At 39.0% G+C, this 22,781-nt stretch overlaps 1 protein-coding gene across 16 annotated transcripts in view; it reads right to left on the bottom strand.

Annotated features, from left to right (window-relative positions):
- Positions 1-22,781, bottom strand: part of Bbs9 (Bardet-Biedl syndrome 9) — a 395,959-nt gene that overhangs the window by 359,861 nt on the left and 13,317 nt on the right. For all 16 annotated transcript variants that reach the window (XM_063233878.1, XM_063233880.1, XM_063233877.1 and 13 more), the window contains 2 exons: positions 21,892-21,956; positions 14,251-14,364 (listed from right to left, as the gene is read on the bottom strand). In XM_063233878.1, coding sequence (XP_063089948.1) covers positions 14,251-14,364; positions 21,892-21,956 — 179 coding nt within the window. The remainder of the gene's footprint in view (positions 1-14,250; positions 14,365-21,891; positions 21,957-22,781) is intronic.

The following is a 22,781-nucleotide window of genomic DNA, read 5'->3' as shown; positions in this document are numbered from 1 at the left end:
GTAAACTAGTATAATCATTATGGAAATCAGTATGGAGATTTCCCAAAAAACTAAAATTAGAAATTCCGTATGACCCAGCTATTCCTCAGTGAGTAACGGAGACTGAGGAAAGAAGAGAAAAGGAAGTAAGAATGAAGATATGCCACGTACAAGGACCTTATAACCACAATGGAATGTAAACACTGTATGTCAAAAAAATAAACTCTTGTATGTCATAAACATGATCTAAAATAATTACAATGGGAAAAAAGAAATTTAGAGACAGAAGGAAGGAGGTGAATGGAGTGGGGAAGGAGATTAAAAAGAAACAAGCTGTATCTTGTATATGTACCAGTTACTCCCCAAAATGTATTCAAACTTCACACATGTACTAATAAACAGCAAACATTTGCTAATAAAATTAAAAAGTGAATGAATAAGTTTTATAGTTTCATTTCTTATTTACGTCCATTTCTCATTTTGTCTCATCTCACTGCACCTAAAAAAGTATGTTTTTTTTTGTTGTTTGTTTGGTTTGGTTTTTTGTTTTTGTTTTTGTTTTTATTTTTGGTACCAGGGATTGAACTCACGACCTTGTGCTTGCTGGACAGGCACTGTGCCACTGAGCTTAATCCCTGGCCTCACTGCACTTAGTAACACCTCACCTCTAGTACTGAACAGACTTGGTAAGTTTGACATTTCTGCTTTGTTCTCAAACTTCTATTAGAAACAAATCATCTGGCCTTTCAAACTAGCTATTTACTATCAATAGTGTGTGCTCTATAATCAGGTTAAGAAAGTTTCATTCTAATTTTTAAGATCACTGAGAGGTTTTATCATAAAAGTTGTTGTATTTGTCAAATGCCTTTTTTGTGTCTACTGAAATCATAATATGGTTTTCTTGTTGATCTGCACTGATTGATATGCAAACCCTGAACTAACCTGGCAGGTCCCTATAGGTCCAAGTCAATAGAAGAGATTCTTATTTTCCATTGAAGTTTTCTAATCTGGAAGACAGCAATGGGTAAATGGAACCAAGGACAAGTTTGAGTACATTTCATTATCTCAGACACTTCCTTTTTCTCCAAATAAAGGTTGAGTGTTGGGTAGCAGTGGAAGTCAGGTGAAAATGGCCTCTATGCTGTGTTACAAAACAGAAACAGACTCCCTAACTGGAACAGTTAGCATCACGAACAAGCACTAGGATTAAATGGTCTTACACAAGACCTCTCCCTCCAAAAGCCATATTATAATAATAGTTATCCTGGGATCTATCAAAATGAAGAATGCACCTGCTAAGCATGGTGGTCCATATCTGTAATCCCAGCACTTGGGAGACAGAGGCAGGATCATGAGTTCAAGGCCAGCCTGTGTTACACAGTAAGTTCAAGGCTAGCCTGGGCCACATAGCACATCTTTGTCTTGAAAATAAGAACAAACAAAAAAATAATGCCACTATTCTCTAAGCAAAACTAATTCTATTGCTAGCAATAAAAATTGAATTGTAGAAAACTAAAAGAGCCCTGTCAAATGTTTCGTTCTCTTTATATTCCCATAATCATTCTGCTAAGTACACATATATTACCCGCCCTCATATCAACCATGAGCTGAAGGTGAGACCACTCAACTGTCTGAACATTCACATGGGACCAAAGATGAAATAACTTGCTCAATTATGGGACAAACAAAACAAGCTTTTCCCCATAACTTAAAGACAACTTTCTATGATCGTGTCCCAGCAATCATTGTGACCCTCTTTATTATTTCACCAGGAAGAATGAAGAGCCTCTGGAGAAAGCTAATCAAATATTCTTTCACCTGACTAGTGACCCTAAAGATAACGCCCTACAATGTTTTACAGAAACATTTTTCCAAAGAATGAGCACAGTTTCCTGCTTCAGGATAGTAAATTAAAGACCCTTATTTTCCCTGCTCTTACAAAGCTACCTCAAAGCCACAAAGATTGAAAGGAGCAAGCATGAACAGTTCCAAAGAAATCAGAAGACATACAGTAAGCCATTCCCCTTTGTCTTGTACCCTACCCCCACCCCAAGACAAAAACAAAAAGCAGGGCAGTGGTCCTCTTTTAAACACTGCACTAAAAAGCACAGTGAGTACTGTGAGTACTAGCTCCTGGGCTCCTGGAACCTGTCACTCCAGGGTCTGCAGGGCCCTAACTTACGCTCAAGCCATTGACACTCATTTTAAAGCTAGTCCAGATGGTCAAAACTAGATTCACCTTCATGGGTACCAGTATTTTTATTATTCATATTCAAATAAAAACTGACAATCAGACATTTGAGAAAAACCTGCAATAAGAAAAGCACAAGGAAAACAAAAGAACAAAATAAAAATCACTCCAGAATAAAATGAAACCATTAAAGTTCTGAAAACTAGATGGTGGGGGGAGAGGGAGAATCTCTTGCCTCCCGGATGACAGGAATAGTGGTAAGTAGAAGAAGGGAAAGAGAAAGTGTGAATGATCCAACCGTGGAACATCAAGAGGGAAAATCAAAATAAGATGAATAAAAAAGTTCTTAATATTGTGTCGAGATGAGGAATTAACCATCAGAAAATGTAAAGGTAGCAAGAAATCATTCACAGAGTAGAGAAGGAATCGGGGATGCTTCATGAGCTTGTCCTGTGGAACTTTTTGTTTCTACCAAGTTAATTATGCTAAATGTTTTTCTGACTTTGTATGGTTTAAGGTAAATGGCAAGCTTTTTGGGTTTGGCGGTTTTTTCTTTAAAGGAATACAATGTTTCCTGCTAACATACAATACTTGTAACATTTGTCTCCTACTAGCTCATCTCCTGGGAACTTCATCCTTAATACTTACTCCAACAGTCCTCCAATTTAAAGAACAAAATTATAGGGTGTCTTTAATTTTCCTTCCATCATTTAAAAGCACATGTAAATGTGTGCAGTATATCATAAAGCGGGAAAGTGAGGGGAGTGAGTAGCTACACTAAAATTAAAAAAAAAAAAAAAAAAAAAAAAAAAGATTTGTGACCCCAAAAAGTAGAGGATTTCTATACGTCTAGCTTCCTCCAATAACCGGGTGATAAAACACAAAGAGCTCAACTATTCTATAATAAACATAATATAAATTTTAAAACTCTACCATGATATATTAGCCTTTAAAAGCCAGAAAAACATAGCTAATGCCAGTTAATTTCAAACCAGGAGAAATTTACAGGAAATTTGTTTCAGGCGTAGAAGAGCTCTCTAATTTTAGTGTCTGCATTAACTGAGAAACTCTTTAGGCCACACGTCTGCTAACCTGTATCATTTGTCAAGCTTACATTTCCTCAATGTAAGAACACACATTGATTTGCCAACAGATATTCTATTCTACACATTGACATCAAAACAATATATGTTTTAGGAAGTTGGACAGGAGAAGCAAAGAAAGAATAAGGGATGAATGATGGAGTTAATTTCTCAAGTTTCACAAGAATTTGCCCCCATCATTAAAAAAGAAAAGAACCATTGATTGCATTCCCAAATTATATTATGTGTTGATCAATTCAAGAACAGTTTAATACTGTGGAGAAAACCACAAAATAACAGTATTTTGAATAATCTTTCACTGAAAGGCAAAAGTTAAACATCATATTCCTGAAGAGAACTAGCAACAGCAGACGTATTAATAGTGCTAGGCACTGTTCCTAATATATCAGGACCCATATTGAAAGCACTACTATAGTCTAGCAACAGTCATAACAAATCTCTCAGCCTTATGGCATTAAAAATCAGTTGATAATTTCTGTGTCTAACACCTAATAAAATTCATTCTTCCAAAGTGTGGAAAAGCTAAGCACAGTCCTCCCTTATTATAGTGTTTCCTGCTACAAGGTTCCCCGTTTTACACATATGTTATATTTTATCATTGAAAAAAGCCTTTTCTAACACCCTCTTTGTTGTAATGCTCAACTTACTTTGCCTCCAAGTTAGATATACAATGAAAGTAAAATGAGTTCAGACAGACTGTTGAGGGGAAATAAAAAATGAGTTTCTTTTTAGTCTTTTTCCTGAGGTCTGTCTTTCTTTCCTTACAGCTTTTTAATCATCTCAACTTTGTGTTCCTAACATTTTCCTTTTCTTTTTACACATTTCCTTTGGTAAATGAAAGCTGATAGATTGTTAAAGCCAGTTTGCACTACACCTTGGAAACCAGTACTTTTGATATACAACTTCTGCCTTCCAAAATGCTGTACCAATTTCATATGTAGGACAACGACCTGCATAGGATTTAACCAGCTGCAAAATACCGTATGTAATCTTAATTTTCCACTCACACATTTTATGTTCATAGTTCCCTAAAACCACCAATATAATTTTCCGAGTTAGGGTCAGGAATACTTCTCAGTTATTGTTTCCATATTAAATAACACTGTCTAGTTTTAGCAAAGACCTAGAAATGCTGATGTTAAAAGCTCTTATTCAGAAGTTTCAAGGTAAGGAAATTTTGTCTTAAAAACTCAACTCACATTTAATTTAGGTTGACAGAAATGCTGTTTAAATATAGGTGGACTTAACTTCATATGCATACTCTAAGTTAGGCAGAAGTAACTTTAATTCCACATAGTATTATTGATTGAAGCCAAAATTTTTAATCTTTAAGGTTTAAAAGGCAAACATATAATATCATCTTTCCACATATAGCATGCCTACTAATACAGAACTCCATTCTCTAGCCCAGTGTGTTGAAGTCCACCTGTAACCCCAGCTACTCATGAAGCAGAGGCAGGAGGATTAAAAATTCAAGCCTAGCCAGAATGATTTAAATAAGACCTTGCCTCAAAATAAAAATAAGGAAATAAAAGGGTAACAACTTTCTATAAAGTTGAAAAGGACTGGAAATCTACTAAGAGCAATAAAATAATCCTGCATCTGTGTGACACTGATTTTTATACTTTTCACATGTAAAATTATACAGGAGTATTCACAGCAGCTTTATTCGTATTTGCCAAAAACTGGAAACCATTCAAAAGTCTATCGTAATGGGGCTTGGTTGCACACTCCTATAATCCCAGCACTTAGGAGGCTGAGGCAGGAGGACTGTTGCAAGTTCAAAACCAGCCTGGGCTACAAAGTAAGTTCAGGGCCAGCCTAAACTGCATAGAGAGACCCTGTCTCAAAAAGACAAAAAAAAAAAAAAAAAAAAAAGTCTATCACAAAAGGTGAGCACAGTGATGTATATCTGCAATCTCAGCATTCAGAAGCCTGAGTCAGGATAGCTGTCAGTTCAAGGCCAACTTGGGATACATAGGAAGACTTCATCTCAATAGGCCAAACAAAAACAATCTATCGCCTTATATCCACACACAGGCTATAATACCAGTATCTCCACATAGTTTTCTCTATAAATAAATATAAAAATTGCTGCTAGAAAATCAAACTGCAGAAAAGAAAAACATAATAACTGCATGAGAGAGAAGCTCTAGGCCTAAAAGAAACAGAATAAACTGTGGCTACATAAGAACATAATTAAAAAGCCAAGAACAATTTGGAAAAAGAGATATTTAAATCAAATACAATGAAATTAATCTGTGCTAAGTAAAACAGATCATATAATAAAAATAAAGATTGCTCATCCAGGATTCTACCAGAATCATCCAAATAACTGAATTATTGAGTCCATAAGAAGTTTTACAATGAACATTTGTTTTATAAATCCAGCACTATTAATTTCATAAAGATTAGTTTCCAAAGACCCTTTGAAAAATGTAAGATTGGAGATGGAACAAACCAACAGATAACTAAATGACACATAATGGCAAACACAGGCAGCAGAAAGGAAACAGACAAGAAGGTACAATGGCAGGGCACCATGCAGGTGTTCATGAGAACCATCAGGGGCAGACTTGGTGTAGTTTGTGAAGTTACTAATTCCAAGCTCCATGTAAAGATGAGACTAAATATGTAAAATTCTGAAGATGTCACTAACTCCCAAATTTTAAAGGAAGACAGGTCCAGGGGGGTGTCTGGAGAGTTTGGAGAAAGGAAAATGCCCAGAGTACCAAAAGCTCAACAGTCACCATATTCCCTCCCTGTCAAAATGCCTAACTTTACAGTTTTGGGTGTTTTTCTATTAAAACAAAGAGTAAGCGGGCTGTAACACAGTGTTAAAAAAATTAGCATCCAGGTGACCTCTGGTGATTGCCAGGGGCTGAGCAGCAGACAGGCTGGAGGAGGAGCTGCATGTGCACACGAAGCCTGCACACAGTGGGGCTGACGAAAGGTGGCCCAGGAGGAAGCAAAGAGCAGCTGGTGAGAGGCAGGCAGGCAGGGAAGGAATGCACGGGGCGAGGCGGGGGCAGCTGGTGAGGAAGTAATTCCAGAGAAGACCCCAGGTCTGACAGCATCTCCCCCTTCCAGGCTCACAACTTACAGGAGGATGAGCTTCAGGCTAAAAACCACGCAGGCAGCATGAACTTCACAGCACCCAGGCAGGAGGCACGGCAGGACTATGAACAAGACTGCAGAGCTACCACAGCCACCCTATTCCCTTCCCGCTGCCACTACAGAGGGTTGACAAGCAGAGACACAGAAACAGAAACATCTAGCCCTGAGACAGTGTGTCAAGGAAGAAAGCAAACTATCCTCACCCGGTGGGAGAGAAGGCAGGGAAATTTAGCAGTACCATAGAAACGCAGCCTGGCCCAGAGAAAGCTGGCCAAGGGAAGCTTGAGGAAGGTAAAGAGATCAGCCTGACAAATCCATAAACACAGCACAGGAAACGAGGAAGACAACATGCAAAAGAGGGATGGCGGGAAACAGAATCAAGAACCGAAGAAAGCTGTCTGATAACCTGCACGCCTCTGAGCAATCCAACAGAATATGAATAAAATAGGCACACACAGGGCAATGAGGGAAACCAGAGAACTAACACTACAAGATGAAACCAGAATCCAAGATGTGTTGTGTACCACGACACTGGAATAACTGAAGGACAATTTCCTAACAATTGGAATGACCATGGGCTGGGTGACCAGTGAGTCACAGCAGCTCGAATCCACACAGCATGGACGGTGAAGTGGACATATCCGAAATGACATTCAAAGGCTGCCTGCTATGGTCTGAAGGTCCCCAAATCTGTGTGCCAAAATTTAATTCCCACCATGGTGGTGTTACAAGGTGTGGCCTGTGGAGACACGCTTATGTCAGAGGCTGCACCTGTGTGAATGACTTAGGGTCCTCGAACGGACTGGAGGGAAGTATCCTAGGCCCTCTGCTCTTCTCATCCACACGCAAGGACAGCTTGAAATTGCCATGTGTGGCAAACAGGCCTTTGCCACACACTGAGTTTAATATTCCCAGCTTCCAGCACCACATGTACACAGCAGTTCTTTACACAGTGCCCAGTCTCAGGTATTTTGTTATGGTAGCACACACAGTACTTTATTCCAGGAAATCTCAGAAACATGTAGACTGAAAATGGAGTCTGAATGTCAAAGTGGCAAGAAAAAGCAGCAGGTGCTGACAAGGCTCAAGCGCTGTCACACACGTGCCTCACCAGTGCCGGCAGGCATCCACGAGACCAAAGCCTATGCAATATGCCTGTACAGCTCAAGAAGGCTGCCCCCGAGTAACATGGACCGGGATGCAGTAGGTGAATGCACGATTACCCATGAAGGAAGTACTCATTCTGCACAGCAAAAACACAGCAAAAAAAAATGGAAAACAAAGCTTCCTTTGAGAATATGATTCCTTTAAAAACAAAAAACATACACACTTCAGTATGTGGAATACTGCAAATGAGAAAGAGATGAAGGACAAATCATGCCTTGTGGCACTCCCCATTCAAATTCACTCCCACACCTTCTACACACACACACAGCCTACAGGGATCAACTTTGTCTCCAGGGCTCCAGCGTAATTTTGGACATATTCATCTTATTATAACTTATATTACATTATCATCAATTTTGATAATTTGCTGCCCCCAATACTGGGAGCTGTTGGAAAAGATGAACTATCTTTTATTCATTTTCTACTCCAAGCAACTAGCACAGTGACCAGGCATTCAACAGATTCTTAATGAACATGCATTAAATGAATGGATGAATGGGTGGATGGATGGATGGCTGGGGAGACAGACAGACAAAGAAGTGGATACAGAGAGATGATGCAAGGAAGGACTAACAAACCAGACTTGCTGTAGACCCAGAGATTTCCCACACACCTCTACAAATCAACAATTCCTCTCTAATGTGTGTTGCACATCTGAAAGACGCCTGTGCATAAGATTTACCAATCTGTCACAGTCTCACAGGGACAAATTTTAGGTAACTGAGGATAAAACTATTTACTCACGTCTAAGACAGACTATGAGTAAAGAAAATTCTAATTCAAATGTCTTTTAAAAACTACCTTGCCAGTAGCCAGACACATCATATACACTACATGAAGTATCCTATTTTATTGAGCTAAGCAAATATACTTAACCTTAAACTGATAACATTTTTCTTAAATCCACCACTGATTTCCTATCCATCCAATACTAATGCTTTCCTTTTCCAAATTCTATTTGAAAATGGCAAATTTATCTTAACTAGGTAAAATATATTAACAACCACTGGAAGTTCTAGTTTACAAAATAAAAAAAGCAAAAGAAAATCTGGCTAAAATATCACTTTGTCTCTTTCCCCCAAAACAAGTTCAAATTACCAAACCAAATAAATCCCACTGGTTTTACTAACATACTTTGAAGTCAATTCAAATTCACTTTTTCAAAACTGATTTACGGCTACCCAGGAGACTGAGACAGGAGACTTTTCAGATTAAGCCTCGCCTGGGTAACTAAGAAAAAAGGAGAACAAAAGAAAAAGGAACAGACAGAACATTTTTAAAGAATAATAACTGAAAATGTAATTACTCTGGACATAGATGCCTACATCCAAAATTAGAAGCATAGAGTTCTCCAGTGAAATCCAATCCAAAGAAGAATCCATGAAATCACATAATAACTAAGCTGACAAAAAGCAAAACCAAAGCAAAAGTTTGACAGCAACAATAGTAGAAACATCACATACAAGAGTCAATACATGTGTTAATGGATTTCTACCAGAAATTTTTCAGATCAGGAATATGTTACCAGCAAAATTGTCTTCATAGAGGAGAAGCAATCAAAATTTTCCCAGACTACAAAAGCTTAGGGAAGATCATCAGCACTAGAATTGTTAAAAGCAGTTCCTTGAACAGAAAGAAAACCAACATGAAAAATTAGGAATTTAGTAACTTTAAAAACTTAAAGCACATGAGACCACAAAAGTCCATTATATAAGTAAACAATCTGTATCAGAATACTTTAAGATTGTAATGTTAGTATGCTATACAATTTTATCCTTAGTATATTGGCTGAATTGCAAAACTGAATAAAAACTATAGTTAAAATACAAATAAATAAACCAAAAAAGGTAAGAGTATAGTTCTGTGGTACAGCACTTGACTAGCATGCATCTGGGTTCAATTCCCAGTACGGGGGAAAAAAAAAAAAAAGACCCTAAGAACTGATTTAGTGCAATTCTATAACTTACTTGTCTATGTTTATATCACTTAGCTCCCAAAATTTTACACACATTAGTCAAGAGTATAAAAAGTAAAGATAAGCTAGCATTTTTATAAAAACCCAGAATTACATGTTCCTTCAAAAAAAGCAGCTCAGATTTTTTTTAAAAAAATCTAAACTTCAAACACACCCCCCTCTGCAAATACACCCATACACTAATATTGAATTTTTGGACTTTAAATTTCTTTTTGGAGGGGCTGGGGATTTAGCTCAGCGGCATAAACGCCTGCCTTGCAAGCAGGCAGTCGTGAGTTCGATCCCTGGTACCAATAAAAAGGAAAAAGACAAAAAAAATATTTTTTTTTGGACTAACAAACCAAAGTACTAATCAAAGAAATGAAACTAAAAAGACAAATATATGACATGAAGTTACAAAATTTATACTTCATAATCTATGAAGAATCAAAGTTATAAACCTAACCTTAGCAAAGCCAAGTGACACTTCCTTCTGACAGGAAAGGTGTTTTTCTGAGCTATGAGGGAGGTAAATTCACTGCCATCCTCCAGGGGGAGGCAGCGCAGTGTGGTAAACATCACATGCTTCAGGATGCAGGCGCTGGGTTAGAACCCCCCACTTACTGAGTGGACTGCAGCCAAGCCCTGCACCTGCAAGGCGCTTAGAACACTGCCTGGTACACACAAAGCCTTTGGCAGACAAGGGCTGCAGCAGACCTCTGGAATCTGCACCTTTCTGTCAACCTCAAATGTTATAAGAAATTCAGAACCTCAGGTCCAAATCCAGACTTACCAGAGCTGTAACCTGCATTTTTATCATGAATAATCTCCCTATGCTTCAACTGCAAATTAGTTTGAGAAGCACAACTAACAGGCACTTTCTACCCTGTATTCTATGAGATGGTAGCTAGTATAAACACTTCTGTTACTTGTCTGCAACATGAAGGAGTTACATTTATTTCTAGTAAAAAGCAAAGCATATTTTGAGATGAAATTCTGCCTTATCGAAGACAGGACCCACCAGGCCACAAAGCTGTAGAACACTGCCATCTAGCGGTAGCTTTTCTGATGCACATACAAAAAAAATTGCCTGTCACCTTTCATTTTAAAACATTGTTATTTAAAATAGTATTGGGTTTTGTTTTTGCTTAATTTCTCTCTTGAAGCTTTAAGTTTCTCATTTAAAACTCATATTAACTGTAGGAAAGTTTGAAAATTAAAATAACGGCACACTCACACTCACTAAACACTGTAAAGACATCAGGCTTAGAAAATGAATTCTTTGGAAATATGTGTAACTGTGGGGGTAACTTTTACTTTCTTCTTCCCAAGTTCTGTTCTTTTCACCAATTATTTATATATATAGTGTCCAAGCTGGAAAGATGCTTTCATATTAAGAAAAAATATTTTATAATCATCTGATTTAGTAACTCAACTTTGACATTCTATCCTAAGGAAATAATCAAAAATGTAGATCAAAGTTCTTTTACAAGATCTGGCTATTACAAATTGTGCTGCTATAAACATAGGTGCAACATATATCACTGATATGATGCTTTCAGTTCTTCTGGGAATATGCCTAGAAGTGGGATAGCTGGAACAAATGGGACTTCCAATCCCAGCTTTTTGAGAAATCTCCAGACTGACCTCCACAAAGGCTGTACCAGTCTACACTCCCACCAACAGTGCAGGAGAGTTCCTTTTTCCCCACAGCCTCTCCAGCATTTGTTGTTGGTTTTCTTGATCCTGGCCATTCTTTCAGGAGTGAGATGGAATCTCAGTGTGGTTTTAATTTGTATTTCCCTAATGACCAATGATGATGAACATTTTTTTCATGTATTTATTTGCCATTTGTATTTCTCCCTCAGAGAAGTGTGTATTCATCTCAGATGCCCATTTTTGGACTGGGTCTTTGAATTTTGGGGGTCTGAGTTTTTTTTAATTCTTCATATGTTTTAGACAAAAGTCCCTTGTCTGAGGGGGAGTTCACTAAGATCTTTTCCCAGTTTGTGGGTTTTCTTTTCACTATGCTGGAGATTTTTTTTTGACTTACAGAAACTTTTTAATAAGAGGTGGTCCCAGTTATTGATTCTGGGAAGTATTTCCCGTGCGGTTTGAGTCCTGTTCATGAATTCTCTACCTACCCCTATGTCTTCAAGGTTTCTATCTAATTTGTCTTCCAACAGATTTAGTGTTTCTGTTTTAATATTCAGATCTTTGATCCATTTAGATTTTAATTTAGTACATGGTAATAGTCTTGGGTCGAGTTTTAGTTTTCGGCAAATGGAGAGCCAGTTTTTTCAACACCATTTATTAAAGAGACTGTCGTTTTTCCAGTGAACCTGCTTGGCTCCTTTATCAAAGATAAGGTGGTTGTGTGTGTTTATAGTTGTGGTTGTATCTTCTAATCTATTCCATTGATCCTCTGCTCTGTTTTGATTCCAGTACCATGTTGATTTTACTACTGTTGCTTTGTAGTATAACTTCAAGTCAGGGATTGTTATGCCTCCTGCCTTGCCTTTGCTGCTTAGAATTGCCTGATCAAAGTTCTTTTACAAAGATGTGCATCTCAACAAAGCTTAATCTTATAGCTTCATAATAGCTCTCTGAATTTATACATCAAAATTTATTCTTCTCTCTCACTCAGTTAAAATCATCTGTAATTTTTCCACACTACAAATAAATACATTTACATACACAGAAAAAGAAGGAAGTACAGGAAGAAGATGGAAATAAATACTGCATAGGGCAACTCACGTGATTTTTCCACATTTTGGATCATTAATGAATATACATTTCTCTGAGTTACATTATAGTATCCAAGAGAATTTTTGTGGCTAACAACCAATTTGCTTTGTAAGAGCACTGTAACCTTTTAAATGCCTCAAGTAAGGTTACACACTGTACAGCTGCCTCTCTGGCATCAGGTTATTTTCTATGGCTATTTTTAATACCTTTATTGAAATACTATTAACACACTATCCAGTTCACTACTTCAAAGTATGTAACTCAATACATCTTAGTGTTTTTAAAGAGCTATATTACCATTGCAATCATCTAATTTAGTACATTCTCATCATCCAAAAAAGAAGTACTGTACCCACTACTAGTAACTCCCTGTTCCTCTGACCAGCTCCTAGTACGGTTAATCTTTACTATCTGACCACCTCATGATTTCTTCATATTTTCTTAATTGTTTCAACTCCAAGCAATGGAATAATTCTCAGACTATGAAATGTTCCACTGCTTAACCACAGAAAAGTAAAACATACAGGCATGGCTGTTTTCTCAGAAGGTACTTCTAAAAGGCAGGCCATAATTTAAAGGGCTAGGAAAAGCACCATGTAAGTGCAAGGTTATCCATTCTTTTCAAATCTAGTGAGAGTTATCTGTAGGGAGGAAAATACCTTTTCCTTACCCATCCCAGGTTTACAGCTGACATCCTTTTTACAGATTCACAGGACAAAAAGCACCCAGATTTATGAAACAGCCATTTTGTCTGACAAGAAGCTTTTGAAGGTCATGAAGACTTGAAACAGTTTAGCCTGTGAAGTTTTTGTTATGGCCATGGTTGTTTTACTGCACTGGGGTTTGTTGTGGTTTGTGGCTAGACGTCTCCCCAGAGCTTCATACAGTCATAGGGTTTTTTCAGAAGTGGCTGAATCTAGCATGTCATGCTGGGTTATAGGTGGGTGGTTACTGAATCAGTCCACTGACTGGTTCCACACCACCTTAATCCCAGCAGTCTGGATCATAGAAAGGAGCAGAGAGACACTGCTATGGTCCCTTGCTGCTTTTGCTGTCTTCTGCTGCCATGAACTGTTGCTGCTCTGCCATGTGCCACCTTCCCTCCCCTCCCTCCCCAAATATTTTTGACATGAGATTGTGGAATCCAAGAGTAGCGAGGGCTGTGTCTCCTGCTTTGAGAACCTGGGCTCCTCCCCTCTTAGCTGTTCCTTTTCTAATTAGCAAAAGGGCTACCTTCCATGAGCCCACATAGGCCCAGGACTTCCAGGTTCACCCAAGTGATTCTTTGGAAATGGTGCTATGTGCTTATTTACAACACAGTTTCTCTCATGATGTCACAGGAGAGTAGCTGGAGTACATGGTTGAGATTCAGAAGCCATGCAGTGCACACAGCACTGGTGTTATGCTAGGTATCAGTGACCGAGATAAGGTTTCAGCAAGCATATACAGGCTGTGTGCACATCATGTAAGGGACTGAGCTTCTGATCTGCAGATCCTGGCGTGTAAAACATGGATCCTGGCCACAATCCTCCAAAGCCCAGAGAAACCAAGGGACAATTGCACTTGAAGATGCCACCCTGTGACATACTAAAGCAGCAGCCTCACCTCCAAAGTGATTCCCCTCAAGCCAGCAAGCTCATTTTGACAAGTAGGATGGAGTCTGTATCTCAGCCCCCACCTTCCCCTTCACAGCTGCAGAAACAGCCCTCAAGAACGTGCGCAGTGGCCTTGGAGACAGACAAGACAGAGAAAAAGGCTTAGAGGTCCCTGCACCTGGGCAAGTAAAGCAGGGACAGTCTGTTCAGGATAAGGCCAGCCCTGTGCCAGGGCACACAGCTCACCACAGAGTGCTCAGCTTCAGTCAGCTGACGTGGAAAAGATGTAAGCTGCAAAAAAGGCTTTGATCCCCTGAGATTCAAACCACATAATCCTCCATTTCTAAAGGACCAAATCTTCTAAATCTGTCATCGCAGTAGCATACTCACGATTACCTTTCACACCACCAAACGGCCCACAGGTCATATTGCAGGCTGTTCTCTGAAGATGATGTTCGTACATCAGTCTGATCTGGTACTGGTTCCCATGTTCCACATTACCCAAGGTTCCTAAGATGAAAAAATAAAAGGACTGTTTAGTATGTGTTTACATTTTAAGAACATTAACTTCTCATCTTCTCATCTTCTGTATCAACTCTTTTTTGTTTTCTTTCTATGCAGTTCAGGCTGACCTTGAACTCACTTTACTATGGTCCAATCTAGCCTCAAATTCATAATGATACTCCTGCCTCTGCCTCCGGAGTGCTGGGATTACAGGTAGCCACCAACCACACCCAGCCGAGTATCAATTCTAAGTAATTCAATTTTAGTGAAATTTAAACAAAGCACTAAAACATTATGAACAATTAGCTTCCTGAAAACACAGAGAGAAAACCTGAAAGGCTAAAACCATTTAATCTCAACTATATGACACCCTTAGATGAAATACTACCCAGGGAATGCTTCAGTATCTATTTTTGTTAGACATGCCTGGGTAAAGTGCAATTACTCAAATAAAACAAACATTTTTGCTTCAGTTTAAAAATAAATCAGGTTAAGTTTCTTGCATTTATAAACAATAACAGCAAAGAAATGACTCAAAGTGTCTATGAAAAATATCCCAGCACCTTACAGCAATTAATTTTCTGGCCTCAACTCTAAAAATAAGTCAATCCTCTAACACATTGCATTGTAATTTAAGGAAGAGGTCTCATAAGCTTTCCTCAGCAAGTAAGCAGGACATGTTTAAAGTCGGCTAAGAAGGCTCTTCTTTAAAACAAAACAAAACAAAGCAAAACATATTATCCCTGTATTTAATAAGCCATATTGCTACAATGAGTTTCTAGTTTTTTCCAAACAAGAAAATATTCTTTACCTGTATTTACTCTCTGGTGTTAGGCTCTTGAAATTACTTAGACGCATAAAACAGTGCTCAGACAAGCAATTAGGATGAGAAGTGTCAGAAGTCAGGTATAGTAGTGTTTGCTTATAATCCCAGTCCTCTGGGAGGCTGAGACAAGAGTACCACAGAGTCAGCCCTGGGATTGTATGCAATCCCCCCACTGTGTAGCTCACAGCAAAGGTGCTAGGTTCAATCGCCGGATACCACAGGGGAAAGAAAAATCATGGCATTGGAAAGTGTTATGGATGATACACTGTGTCAACTTTAGAAATTTAACTAAGTGACTCAGCTAGGGGCCAGCCTCTTTATCTTGTAAACATCCTCATTCTGTGCACAAGGAGGACACAGAGATTTTGTGAGTGCTAAACTCACCTTGGATGGGGGGTGCTGCTTATACTATAAGGGAGGAAAAGAGCTTGTTCTCACTCCATTTAGTCTGGTTGCTTTTGCTGGCTGCTGCCTTTAAGTGTTACCTGATGCCATGTGCCACCCTGCCTTGAAATCAACTAACTGATTATGAACTGAAACTTCCACAAACAGTGAGCTAAATAAATCTTTCCTTCCTCCATTTTGGTGTCAAGTGTTTTGCCCCAGCAACAAGAGAAAAGTAACCAAGACAGAAAGGAAAAGGACTTAAGAAGCAACTTTTTCTATAAAAAAGCAGCTTTATTATTTATTCTTCCAAAATGCTGCGATCAGAGCCAGGCGTGGTGGCTCACGCCTATAATCCCAGCACTTGGGAGGCTGAGGCAGGGGGATCATTTTGAGTTCGAGACTAGCCTGGGCTACAAAGTGAGCTCAAGGCCAACCTGAACTGCACAGCGAGACCCTGTCTCAAAAAGACAAGAAAAAAAAAAAAAAGCTACGATCAAATAAATTTTTAAATTGTCCTAAAGTAAATTATATAGTCCTCAAACTGAATGTATTCGATCACTAAAACAATCTAAATATAAATGTATTTATACATTGTCATATATTTGGCATTCTGAGGGTTTTTGTTTTTGTTTTGTTTTATTTTGATTTTTTTTCCTAGACAGATTTATCAATATATATTGAGATTGTCAGAATATACTTCATCTTCAATTTATAATGCAGGTAACTTAATTCAAAGAACAAATTTGCAGCACTGAGCAGGTTTTAGAGTTAATCAATTAGCTTTCTTTATTAACTCATGAATCTGTTCCAGGTCTAAGTGACTTGCCTGATGAGCCAGCGGCTGGCATGCAGAAATAGAACTCTCCGTGCCAACAGTCATGGTAGAGGCCTACAGTAGCCTGTGACACTGTGACATCTCTGTAGGCAAGGTAACACCGCAGCTGAGGACACTGACTCTCCCTCAGATTTCCAGGGCAATAACTGCCAACCTTAGTGATAAAACAGTCCTCTCATTAGGCAAAGATGTACTGCTTGGGATGTCTTTGATGTCTTTGTGGCTTTTGCCTAGCTATTACCTGCACTTCTTTGCATGCTCTCTGATGCAGCTCCAAAAAGCAGTTCCAGATCGGAGAAGTCAGGGTCTTAAGCGCACTGACCTTCCCGGACCCCGCCATACCATATTACTTTTACCTATTGTCTTTTATCCTCTGCTGTACACTCGCCCAGGGGATTAGAAGACTGGCCAGCTCCCATACTTACCTTGAGTGGGATGGGGGAGATTATTGCCAGGTCCACTAAAGCACACCTAAAAAGTGCATAACCCCTAAAACAGGCTTCTTCAGCAAATTAAGTATTTTGAGCTAAAGATCTTTGAAAAAAGCAAGAAAAGCAATAAAAAGGCACAAATTTTATAAAGCTGTCCATTTATAAAGACACCTTCATATCCTGTACCAGGAAGAGAAGGGCTCTGATACAGATAAGAAGTGCTTGGCTCTCTCCCCATTCTCCTCTAACGCAAAAAAGGGCAGGACTGGGCCAATGGCCCTTGACTCTCTCCCTCAGTTCCCTTTGCTCTCTCCCATTCCACCCTCAGGGTGGACTGGGACAACTGGTTTCAGTGTCCTCCTGGTTATGTAGCAACCATGCTCCTCCTGGCCACTCCCATGGGGTGTACTTGGCTGTCAGGTATAGTACCCACTTCTGCTCTAGAAGTTCCAGACACTGCCACTTCTTTGCAGAAGCAACACAGCTACTGTCCCTAACACGGTCTTTGGGTCACGGGTGAGGGGTCAGAACCCATTATTAATATCCCCAACCTCCTCAAACCCCAATACACCAGCCATCATGACAGCTGTCTTCAACACCCAGTTTCTACCCTAGGAGATGTTCTCCTGACTACAGCAGACTCCAGTTTAAATTAAGAAGTAGAACCGAGTTTGGATCCACCAGCAGACATGGGTCAGGTTTGTCTTTACACCAGCATGACCAATAAGCAGGTTCATATATGGACCACTTACAGGCCTGCTGTCACTTCAGAAACAGCATCTAACACCCTCCACAGGTTGGTCAAGGAGGGCTCCCTGCTGCACAAAACTCTGTCTTGTAGCATACGTTCTGCTCAAACAAGGTTTTGCTCTGGTGGTCCTATACCTCTGCTTATAATTTGTTTCTCAGGTAGCGTGGGCTCCAAAAGTCCGGTTAATCTCCTTGGGATTCATATCATGAATAGTGTGGGCAAAGTTATTGCAATAAAAGAAAGATCTATAAATACTAAAGGCCGTACCTCTCAACAGCTCCAGAGAACTGCAGCTGATGAAAATCAACCCTAGGACCAGTATGTGGCAGAGCTGAGTGTCCAGTATAAACCAGCATGGAACAGACACAGGCAGTTTATGACAGCATACACCTACAACCACCAGTATCCAAAATGGCATCCAGCAGTAACTGGTATCAACCTTTGGCATCAGGACTGATAGAAGACCTGTGTTTTGCCCTGTTCATGATTTCTATCTGACTTGAGCAAAAGAACTGTCAACTGTTGGCAGCATTTTAATTCACCAATAAAGAAAGCCATGACTTAAATCTATGTAATAAACTTTACAATCCTTACTTACCATACTTTCCCTGGTCACCTTTTCATCCTAGCAGCCCAAAGTGCATCTCCTTTACTTAGCCTATAATGATACTGATGTCCAAGTGCTCAAGCACACCCCACTGTGTCAGTCACACTGAATGCTCCCATGTATACAGATGTAATACACACGTCAATAAATTTCTGTCTTTCTCTTGTTAACATATCTTTGGTCAATCTACAGGGCCCCTGAGGATATAGCTCAATGGTGCTGTACTTATTCAGCATGCATGAGGCACTATGCTCAATCCCCATGATCCAAAAATATTAGTGGATAATGTACAAAGTTACAGCTGCAGAACCTAAGATAGCTAAAGGACAAGAAAAGCTCTTTCCCTTCCCTATGCCTTTTTCTGCCTGGGGTTCTCTCTACCCTTGGAATGGGGAGGGCTGTAGTCAATTAAAAATAAATCCATCCTGAAGATGCCTCTATATCTGAGTCCCTATAAAACAAAGTGCAAGCTAACATAACACAGACAAACTGATGGTCCTACTCAGGAGTAGTCACCACCACTCACAGTAGCCAGAATTCAGCCACTCACAGTGGGCAGCTGACCAGGCCATGCTCACACAAGGCAGAGTCTAAGCTGTGCCCATCAAGTTGTTCTGGCCTTGCTTCCACTTCTTTGCCCACAAATGCCACCTGTCCACCCTGCATGGAGGAGCTCTTAACTTCTGACAACAGTCCAGTTTCTAAGGCCACATGCATAATAATGTTCACAGCATCATAATTCATAATTAGGTAAATTTTGGAAGCAGCCTATATATGTCCACTAACAGAGGAATGTATAAAAAAAAATGTGGGTTTTTTTGTCATACATAAAGATAAACCTGAGTCATCTGTAGGAAAACAGATACACCTTGAGATCATAATACAGTATTAAGTGAAATAAATCAGACATACAAGCTTAAATATAAATAAAGAGTAAAATAAAATCCAGATAATAGAAAGTAAGGAGATAGATCTTTCTCAAATGGGAAAGGGACAAAGGGATGGAGGGAGAGAAGACAAGTAATGGAAAAGGGATGCAAAAAGGAATTAAGATGTGTTATATAGATGGACCAACTCACACAAGAAATGTAAACATCACATACTGCAAATATGCACTAATAAAAAAACTGAATATAACTTTAGAGAACAAAGAATTTATTTTCCTGAGATAACTACTTCAGAATAAAAGTATTTGAGAATGTAAAACTTATGATCATTTTTTAAAAGTGATAATAAAATTACTTTAGTGACATAATAATAAAATTACATTAGTGATATAATAATAAAATTACTTACATAACTAAAAAAACTTACATAGATTTTGCCTCAGATACATAAACTTACAAATGTACATAAGTCTACGTATGAGTAAATAAATATCATTTCATCAATTAGAAAATAAATGAATATTAGAACAAATATAAAAAATTATCAGCATATCAGTAATGTAAAAGGCTGAAGAAACAAGAGATGAGGGAAATGAGGTAGGACCTAAGGGAATGTAGTTTTTAGACAACTTCTGATCACCAGAGAATACAAAGCATTTAAATAAACACACGTAATGAAAGGACAATAAATCACCCTTCCCAGGACAAATAACTTTCATTTGGAACACTAATTTATAAGTAAATACCAATGCCCCATAAAGAAACTGTTTTTAGAATATATATATTTTTTATCCCTATACCTTACCCATAGTCCCAGTCTGTCTTTCTTGCCATAATTTGTATGAGACCACAGAGGGCCAAGAGTGTAAGCTAATTTGTTGTTACTAAGATGCCCCTACTTCAGGCTTTGCATAGCACCCCAATGGGGCTTCCAGAAGGGACTCATTCCCCAAGAGGTACTTAGGGTATCTGTGGCAAGTTCTCTTCCAGGGCTTGAGTAACTCAGTAAAACACCACTTGCTAATAGGAAGGCTTAATCAAAAGATCACCCTGTGTTCCCCGACAGCCTGGGTAACTTGGCAAGACCGTATCTCAAAGTTAAAAAATAAAATAAAATTTTAAAAAGCTGATGATATAGCTCAGGCCTAGCATGCCCAAGACCCTAGGTTATATCCTCAGCACAGAAAAAAAAGGCAAACAGTTATGTACTTATGATCAAAAATATAAAATCTAGATGCATGAAAAAAGTGACCTACACTATCTTCTTCATTTATTCTGGAATATAAATATGTGCCCCATCACTAGGAAGAACAATATCCTCTGCCATGAAACCAGCATGAGTACACTGTATCAGCCTCAGACATAAACAGAATAGCAAGAAAAAAACAATGGCAATGAGAAGGGGAGAGAACAGTACACAGAGCCACTGCCAACTGTCTCAGAAATACCAAAAATCCATCACACACACATTCAATTAGCATGCACTGGATGTCTACACTACACCACATGCCTGGCCACCAGGCCTGCCTTAGCAAGCCAGCAGCTATTTCCCCCAAAGAGAGAGCCTGAGAATATCCAGCTTAGTGATGACACATACACATTACCACTCAAAAATTACAAAGAAGGCCCAAATCAAGAGAGTAAGACAAACAAATCCAAGTCCTAGAAACTAATACAGAAAAATCCCAGAAAAATGCATGAAGTATTCTGTATATAGGGAAACACTATAGAAACTTAGCTTAATCGTAACTATAATAAAATTGACATCCTGAAAATTGACATCCATATGAGGCAGATTAGGGCAAAGCAGGCTGGCGGAAAACATCGTACAGCACATAACCTGAGCCAGACCAGAGGCTGATCAATAAAATGCGACCTGTCAACTACAGCCAGGATGCATGGGCAGAGCAACTGCCAGAGGATCAGATCTGGGAAGATGTAACAGAGAGGGGCCACTGACTTTGCTCCCACTCATCTTGCTGTCCTACTGCCCTCCTACTTCTGCAGTGGCCCATTCTGCTTATAGAATCTATCACTTCTTATTCTCCTCTTCATTCTTTCTTCTCTTTTCTTCACTTTTTTTTCTGCAAATTTAAATAAAATTTGCTTTTACGTGGTTAGTGGTTATTTAGCCCAACACTTTGGGCAGGAGAGAAAGAGCCTGGAATCACTGGACATGCTGCCATCCAGCAAGACATAAAAATAACTCTCATTTGAACTAAAACATATACTGAAATTTTAAAAAAAGTTAAATTTACCTATTAAGTTCAGTAAATGTCAAAATGCTGAACCCCTAATGCTGCCCCACAGAAGCACGTCAGAGAATAAGACATGTTTCAGCTGTCTAAGTGTCTTGTAGTCTAGGTGGGCAAAGATAATTCAAAGCCAAGAAACTGGAACCAGGAGAAAACACCTAAGGTTTACCAAGAAAATGCATCTCTGCACTGTGACTCAGCACCTAATGAATTTTGCTATTATTACTGAACATTTCTCAAGACTCAGGGGTCACAAGTTCACAAAAGAAGCCTCGACTAATCCTGGGCAATTCTGGATGCAATTCCTGAATGGAAGGGAACAGAAGGAACCACCTGCCACAAATAAAGTACACAGAGAAACAGGAGACAAGAAAATACAATACCTTAAATATCTGAAAAGATAACAAATGATGGGAAAATGCTAACAAAGACAAAAAAATCATCCAATCACTGTTTTGAACTCTTTCCCAAGTCAACACAAGGGAATATTACTTTATATTAATAAGCTCACTTTACAACATAAGTTCTGTATTAGGAAGGAAAATGTTTCTTACCTGAGACAAAGTAGACACAAAGTTTTCTAGAATGCAACACAGCCAAATGAAGCAGTTCAGTACCTCTGAAAAAGAAAGTTTTCAAAGATTTTAGGTATTAGTTTCAGATACAACCAAAAAGTTATAAAATAATTTCAAGACCATCTCACTACTAGGACCACTGTAAGTAAACAGAACAATTGATTAAATAATACTCTAAGCTGAAAAATAAGTTTAACAACAAATAGGCAACCTGACAATCATGCAGGCTTAATGCGCTGTCTTGCCAAGTGTGGTGGCATTTGCCTGCCACCCAGCTACTCAGGAAGGTGGGACAGGAGGATCCCAAGTTTGAGGCCAGTCTAGGAAACTCAGCAAGACCCTGTCAAGCAAGGAAAGAAAGACAAAAAAGGTAAGAGGGAGAGAGGGAGAGAAGTAGGGAGGGAGCAAAGGAAAGAAAGAAAAAAGGAGAGAGGGAGAAAAGGAGAGACGGAACCTTAAAAGGAGGGAGAAAGAGTGGGAGGGGGAAAAATATGCTGCCTCCAGAAGCTGCCCTCCTCTTGAAACAATTTGGGCCCCCAAGACACGGTGAGCCCGGAGTCACCTTCCGGAGGACCTGGAGAACAGTGCCACAGCAAAGAGTTCCCAGGATGGAACTGCAAATTCTACCTCTGAAATTCACCTGTCACTCTGGGCAAATCACTTAACCCTGAGCCTGTTGAAAATAAGATGTTTCAATTAAATGAAACACAATCATGTAAGCACCTCCTAAAGCATAAAGCACTACAAACACTCATCTTTATGAAGAAAACACAGGTATCATTTTCTGATTTGAAATGTTATTAGAATACTGAGAACATTCAGTAAAACCCCAATATACATGTTATACTTCCCAGTCCATGTCAAGTGGT

Source organism: Cavia porcellus, unplaced genomic scaffold (assembly GCF_034190915.1).
Source record: "Cavia porcellus strain 051 isolate PalLab524CR breed Dunkin Hartley unplaced genomic scaffold, mCavPor4.1 scaffold_23, whole genome shotgun sequence".
Classification (NCBI taxonomy): Eukaryota; Metazoa; Chordata; class Mammalia; order Rodentia; family Caviidae; genus Cavia; species Cavia porcellus.
The sequence above is the reverse complement of the archived record's forward strand: the minus strand, read 5'-3'. Positions and strand labels throughout refer to the sequence as shown.